The sequence below is a fragment of the Octodon degus genome, unplaced genomic scaffold (genome assembly GCF_000260255.1).
Source record: "Octodon degus isolate 3935 unplaced genomic scaffold, OctDeg1.0 scaffold00075, whole genome shotgun sequence".
NCBI classification, from domain to species: domain Eukaryota; kingdom Metazoa; phylum Chordata; class Mammalia; order Rodentia; family Octodontidae; genus Octodon; species Octodon degus.
The window spans coordinates 2,868,935-2,876,412 of NW_004524651.1; the positions used below are offsets into that span (position 1 = coordinate 2,868,935).

General features: G+C 41.5%; 1 protein-coding gene across 1 annotated transcript in view; it reads right to left on the bottom strand.

Moving 5' to 3' along the window:
* Mib1 (mindbomb E3 ubiquitin protein ligase 1) overlaps window positions 1-7,462 on the bottom strand; it is a 160,366-nt gene extending 152,904 nt beyond the window's left edge. Inside the window, exon 1 of the mRNA XM_004635780.3 lies at window positions 7,193-7,462. Within this exon, the coding sequence (XP_004635837.1) occupies window positions 7,193-7,421 (229 nt within the window). The 5' untranslated portion in view covers window positions 7,422-7,462. The remainder of the gene's footprint in view (window positions 1-7,192) is intronic.
* Window positions 7,463-7,478: the final 16 nt, after the last annotated feature.

Genomic DNA, 7,478 nt, shown 5'->3' on the forward strand with positions numbered 1-7,478 from the left:
ATAACGGAACTTAGAAAAAAAGGGGTATACAGATGAATGTCCATTTTGTATCTGTGTATTCAAAGTGGTTAGGATAGATATATAGTTATAGTCTCTTAAAGAATAGAATGATTTGTTCTAATGGTGTTTGTAAAAAGGATCTCAAGTCCGCATCTTGTACAGCAATTAACCACTAAGAAGAATATATGCAGTGTGTTAGTTATTGAAACTGTACTATTTGATTTGAAACTGTCTCATTGCTACCTGTTTATCAATAAAATTTTGAAAAAAATAAAAATAAAAAAAATTAGGAAAAAGTCTTGCATCTGTACGGTACTGGCAGATTTTACTTATCATTAGTCCTCAAACAATAACAACTACTTTAATAGCATTTATATAGTACTGGGTTTTGTTTTTTGTTGGGTGTTGTTGTTGTCGTTTTAACAAGCTGGCTGCAGGTTTTATTAATGAAAAATTCTGCTTGGTTTTTTACCGGTCTGTTCTGGCCTACTTCTAATGATATCAGAATCACTTGGATCAATGATTGCCAGTGTGCATACTCTGTAGTATTTTCCACATGCTGCGCCCAGTTCGATATTAGTGCCGCTGCAGAGGTGGACATCAGTTTTGTGCTCTATTTCAGATTTCCTCAAGGCTGGGCAGTTGTTGGCAAGGATGACCAATTTCGGTTTGCCCTGTCTGATCATCTTATACCCCAGCATGTACTTTCCACTTTTCATAACAAGTTGGAGCCTACAGTTGATGGACTCCAGAGATTGTTTCTTCTTCTTTGCGGTCACCATCTTCCTGCCTTAGGTGCGGGTGGCCCTCAACCAGGAGCAGCCGCAAAGATGGCCAGGGAGTGAGAAAAGCAGTACTGGGTATTGTTAAGTTAGCTGGAAATACTTCAAGTATACAAAATGATAAACAAGGGTACAGGCAAATACCGCACCATGTCCTACAAGGGACTTGACCATCTTTGAATTTTAGTATTTGTGAGGACATTTAGAACTAATTCTCTGAAGATACAGAGTGACTAAAAAGAAACTGTAAAAAAATGTATCAAAGTAGTTTTCTCTAGGCAACAGAGGATTGTACATAACTTTAAAACTTTATTTCCAAATTTTTAAAAATCACTATGAAGACATTTATTACTGAAATGCATTCTGAAACATTAAAAGAAAATGAAAATTAGAGAACACCTTAAAAAGAGTTCCTGCCAATTTATAGCAAGTGTACCATGAGTTTCATTTCTAAGTTGGTGATTTACATTTTGTAATCAATTTTCCCATATGAAAAGCCTTCCAGATGGTCATTTCTGAACCACTGAACTGTGAGTGGAGAGAGAATAATGGAGAAATGCTGTGCCTCCCGACTACCTGCTGCTCACCAGCCTGGTGACTGGCCAATTTCTTAATAATCACCCTAAGTGAGCCTCAGTGACTCACTGAGGATAATACTTTTTTTCAACTCAGAGTAAATGAGATAAGGGCTCTTTGAAAAAACACATTTTATTCAAAAAGTATTTACTCACAGTCATAGCTCTCCTAAGACAGTTACAAGTAAAATAATACACCTTTTCCCTCAAACTAGTAATTTTGTGCAAAACATGATTACAACACAGCATGCCTCAGTGGGTAGGTAGAAACGAGTGCTGAGATCACAAGGGCCAGCAATTGAATGGGGTGGGAGGAGACCCTGGTGGGTGGCTACCCAGGAGTACATTCCAAAAGCAGCACCTAATCTAAGAGGGATGACACCAAAGACAGAACCGGTAATATACATTAAGATAGCATCACACTTGCAAAAATACATACATTTGAGAATTGCTACCTGTTCCTTTATTGCTTTGTACATACTCTTCTTCCTAAGAATGCCAGTATATTTTAGAGACATCTGTCATCTGCTGAGGGGAAAGGAGAAAACGGAAAACCTAGGCTTCTCAGTACACTCACTCAGAACCCAACTGACCAGTCAGCGAGCCCAGAAGCCAGCCACAGGCATGCCACTGGAACTTATGAAAACACACAGCACAATCACAGACCTACTGAACCAGAAGACACATTGTTTAGAAGGTCCCCAGAGGTGGGGGCCAGGAAGATAGCTCAGTGGAAAAAGTGCTTGCCTGGCAAGTGCAAGGTCCTGAGTTCAAACCCTGGTACCACCAAAAAAACAAAAAGAAAGACAGTCCCCAAGTAACCAGGGCACTTCCTAGTTGGGAGCAGTAATACAGTGGTCCTCTGGCTGATTTACTGATTTACACTGTTCACCCAGGTCTTGTGCTTTCCCAAGGATCTGCCCCTGCTTTTCTTCGAAAAACAGGTCAGAGGAGAATAGGGGACCTCAGAAAAGGAAATGAGGATAATGAACACCTTTCTTTCTTTATCTAGGGTCAGCACTTTGAAACCTTCAACTGAATACAAACATCTGAAGAAATTCTCCAGATAGGATCTGTTAAGAGTTGGAAGAAAAGGACAAAGCGATGCCCAAAACAGCACGGACTGACTAGCACCAGAAGCTAGTTTTGAATACTTTATTTTCTTTACTTCTTCTTTGTTACACACACCAAAACAATCTTAATAAGAAATCCAAATTCATGTTTTCATACTCTTTAGTAATAATAAGAAACTGTAGTAATGATCACAAAACATACCTTTTCCCAATTACATAAAATCAGTATGTAAGTACAAAATCCACTATACCTACTCAAACACAGCCTACAAAATTAACACCAAAGTAAATAACTCATGTATTTTCACTAGGTTTTTATCTACAAATCAGACAAAAGTTGTATCATTTGAATATATACCATGCACTCTGCTTCCTAAAGTTTGTCTATCCTCGATGCGTCTCCTGAAAGGAAAAAAATAAAGCTTCTATGCCAAGTTATTTTACCCCCACACCACCTACTCACAAATAAAATCTCCAACATGTGGTTAAAAGGATATCAGAGGGGCTGGGGAAATGGCTCGGTAGAACAAGCACTTCCCTGGCAAGCGCAAGGGCCTGAGTTCAATCCCTAGTTCCACAAAAAAAAAAAAAAAAAAAAAAAAAAAGATATCAGAAAAATTGAAAATGATCCAACTAACTACTCCAGAAACCTTAACTTACCAAAATGTTTTACACATGTTATGTTGAAAATTACCTACTTCTCTCTTTTTTTAATTCTTATGCTTTGGAAAGTTTCATCTGTTTGGTTGGTTTTGCGGTAATGGGGACTGAACCCAGGACCTCATGCGTGCTAGGCCACCACTCATCACTAAGCTGTATTCCTTGCCAACAAATTACTCATTTCTTAATTCCCAATCATACTGCCATAAATTCTAAGTTTACATAATATGGATGTAAATAGGGAAGAATTAAAATCAAAGGCAACCACACTTCTGATAAGCACAACACCATATCTTTTTAACTATAAAATATACCAAACACATACAAATCCAACAAACACATGTGCAGCCACCATTCAGTTTAAAACACAAAGCACTGTAAAACAGTGAAAGCCCTGCTGTACTTCCTCCAGCTGCACTCCACTCCCTTCCCACCCCATTCATGCTTACGATTACCTTCTGGCATACTTTCACCACACACATACACACATCTTCCCTGTATCAGTGAGTCTCAACCAGAGGCAATTCTGCACCCCCATTCAGGGGACATTTGATAATGCCCAAAGATAATGTAACTATTATAAGAGAGACTATATGCTACTGCATCTGATGAGTAGAAGCCAGGGATGCACGCCTACAAAACACAGGACACAAGTGGGACAGAAAAGGACCCAATGCTCCCCATAAGCTACTTTCTATTTTTTCTCTAGCTGTCCCAAACTCTTTATAGCCAGCTACAGCTACATCAGACACACCATGGCTGCTCTGCAAAACTTCTGCTCTGGTTTCGGCAAGCCTCCATGGAGGGTCCATCCCTGATGATTCCATTCCTCTACAATAATCCTTTTTGAGGTGCCGGAACAGCCCTCTACCCTACCCATGACTAAGAAAGTCTGCAGTGTGCTGCTAAGATAGCTCAGTGGTCTAAGTGCCTGCCTGACAAGCACAAAGACCCAAGCTTAATCCCCAGTACTGCATGTGGTGCTGACCCAGAACCCTGGGCGCACTAAGCCAGCCACTGAAACTGGGAATGGTGGCCCACGCCTGTAATCCCAGCAGTGGGGAAGCTGAGACAGGAGGGTGACTGCGAGTCTGACCTATGTAGTGAGACCCTGTACCAAATAAATAAAAGACTGGATGGCACACTCACCTACTCACGATTCCCATCTAAGCCAAGAAGCCTGAGTTGGTACACTAAGGACCACTAACACCAAAAGCCTCTGGCACAAAGGGCAACCAGCACAAGCTGGGTCTGGTAACACCAAGGGTAGTTAGCAGCCAGAAAACTACTAAGAGCAACAGACTTGATAAGAGTTGCCATCTCTGGTCAATGAAAGATTCCAAAGGATGCCAGTAATTTCTTGCTCTAGAAGGCCATTAAACCTAAGGGCTAACAGCCTCTAGCAGTCAGCTCAGACCTGCTAGCACCAACAAGATAGGCTTTCTTTTGCACATTTTACTTACTTAACATTAACTTTTTCTTTTGTACTACTAGTACTCCACTATACAAATACACAGCTCATTTATTTGTTCTACTGATCCAAATTAAAGGTTTTTTCTAATCTCTCCTATAACATGTAACACTGTTGTCAACATTCTTTACAAACCTCTTTGTGCTCAATGAAAAACTCTTGCTAGGGTAGTAACTTTCAGTGTGGTTCTTGAACCCCTAAGGAAATCCTCAAAAACCTCTTAGGAGCTTCCTGTGGTCAGAAGTATTTGCATAGCCTCTTTCATACTGGCATACACTGACAGCGCAAAAACAACACTGGGTAATCCTGCTGGTGACTCAGCCAAGTTAACACTCTCACTAATGAGGTAAAAGGATAAAGTGCCTTCTGGAATAAGTTACACTAGGAAGGACAAGGCATCATTTCTATGGTACCCTTACCCAAAATACACAGTCTGAACTCAGTCATGAAGAAAAAATCCCACAAATCCAATTTGAGAAACAGGCTACATGATTACTAGGTGGTGTCTAGGTCATCAAAGACAAAGAGCAAGGATCTGGCCCACATTGGGGACTACTACTAAGTACAACCAAGTACAACACAAGATCTTAGATCCTACACAAAAAAGATCCCTAGTGGGACAACTGGCAAAATGTGAATAGGCTTAATAGACTATCTAGTACTGGGGACAATCCCCAGTGACGGGGGGGGGGGGGGGGTACCTATTACTGTCATATTAGCACTAATTCACTAATTTTTAGGTTTCAAAATTTACAAATGAGAATTCTGATTTTCCAATACTTTTGTAAACCTGAAATTATTTCAAAATAAAAGTTAAATTTAATTTTAACTAACCTGTAAATAAGTATCAGTTACTGAATGTAAGACACAATGTAATACAGTGTCAATAAATATTACATTGTAGAATGTGATATAATATCAACTTTTTCTTTTTTTTTTTTTTCAGAATCGGGGACTGAACTCAGGCCCTTACGCTTGCCAGGGAAGTGCTTATTCCACTGAGCCATCTCCCCGGCCCCTCGTTTTTTTAAAAAAAACACTGAAATTAGTATGAAAGACTGGCGGCGGCGGGGGGGGGGGGGGGACTTTAAAATATATGCATGCTTTGGAACAGTAATTCCACTTCAGCAGTTCTCAGTCCCTATGCAGAAAGACAGCACTGTAAATAAGAAGGCCTTAAATAATATAAATGCCTATCAATTAAGTACTGGTTAAGCAAATATTGGCATCCAGTTCGTGGAATACTACACAGCCATGAAAGAATAAGATAGAATCAAGTAGTCTGTACAGATGAGTTAACATGTTCCCATCACCACAAGGAATTATGAAGAGGAAAGACACAAAAGTGCAAAACGGTTAACTACCATCTGTACTTTAAAAAGTGGAATAAAGCTATACTGTCACATGCTTGTAATCTCAGCACTGTGGGAAGTGAGGTAGGAGGATCATAAGTTCAAGCCTGGGCTGCTCAGAGACTTAGCAAAATCCTGTCTCAAAATAAAAAAATAAAAAAGAGCTGGAGATGTAGCTTACTTTGAAGGACCTGGATTCAATTCCCAATACCAGAAAAGGGGAAAAAAAAAAAAAAAATCAAAACCAGACAGGCTTCTGTTTCCAGTATGTTCACATCTATGCTTGCAGTATTACACAAGAAACTGGTAACAATGCCGATCCCTTTTGTGCTTTTTTACTTTTTTGTGACCATGCAAATGTATCCCTTTTGGGGTTTAAAAAGCTGTTCATAAGTTGCGTTCGCTTATATTCATTTCTTTTTTATTGCTGCTACGATTAACTATGACCCCACTTTATGATTTGTTAGGCTTCCCCAAGCTCCACTATAGTGTCTTCAAGCAGCACAGAGAACGCAAAAGAATTCTCAATAGTATTCAATTTTAAACCTGAATTATTTTCTACTGGATTTCAATTATCGAGGATAAATCCACCTGAGAATGAGATTAATATAAGATGTTTACTTTGATGAAAAATCTTCAATTTATCATATATTAAAACTACTGTCATTAACAAACCAACCCCTATAATGTAGAGAATCAAAAACACTAATTCCATGGGTGAATGGATCAGAACCTCACAGCACATGACAGGAGCTTCTAACAAAAAAGAACATCCAATAGCACATATGCATGCCTTCCCTTGAAAAAGTAACCCTAACTGGTGGCTCAAGAGATCAGACTACCATTTCCTCTTGATACAAAGGTTTTATATTTAGATGAAAATCGTTTCTGAGCCCCAAAAAAGCATTCAGCGACTGAACTTCAAGTCATTTCATGTCACAGGAGGCGTGGGGGTGGGGAGAAGCTGTCTCAACAAATCTGAGACCCCCCCCCCACGCCCCTTAGCAACTGAGCACCATATGGCCATGCAAGCCTCGGTTCAAACAGTTATCACTTGGCGGCTGATTAATGTCAATGGGGTCTGGTTCCCTCACACCCCTTCCCTGGAGGAGTACAACTGTGTCTGCTGCATTCCCGGGCTTTGTGTCGGGCAGCTCGAGACATCCCGATGATGGAGCGCCCATCATTTCCTCTGGTGTTGGGAGTCTTTCCTGCAAGCTTTTGTTCGCCCGCTACTGCACCTACAATTCCCCACGATCCTTCCGCCCTGCAGCCTTACCGGTGGGAGCGCTGTCCAGGATGCGCAGGTCGTAGGCCCCGGAGCAGCGGTAGTTGGCGGCGGTCCCGTTGTCCCACACCACCACCACCTCTTCGGGACTCTCGAAGCTCCGCACAGTGCCCACATGGCCCTCGCCACCGTCCTGCTTCCCCCACTTCCAGTCCGGGCCGCGAACCACCCGCGCCCCGACCCCTTCCACCATCACCCGGTTGTTGCGCGAGTTACTCATCGGGGCCCGGGCTGGGGGCTCCGCTGCCGCCGCCGCCGCCGCCGCCGCCGCCGCCGG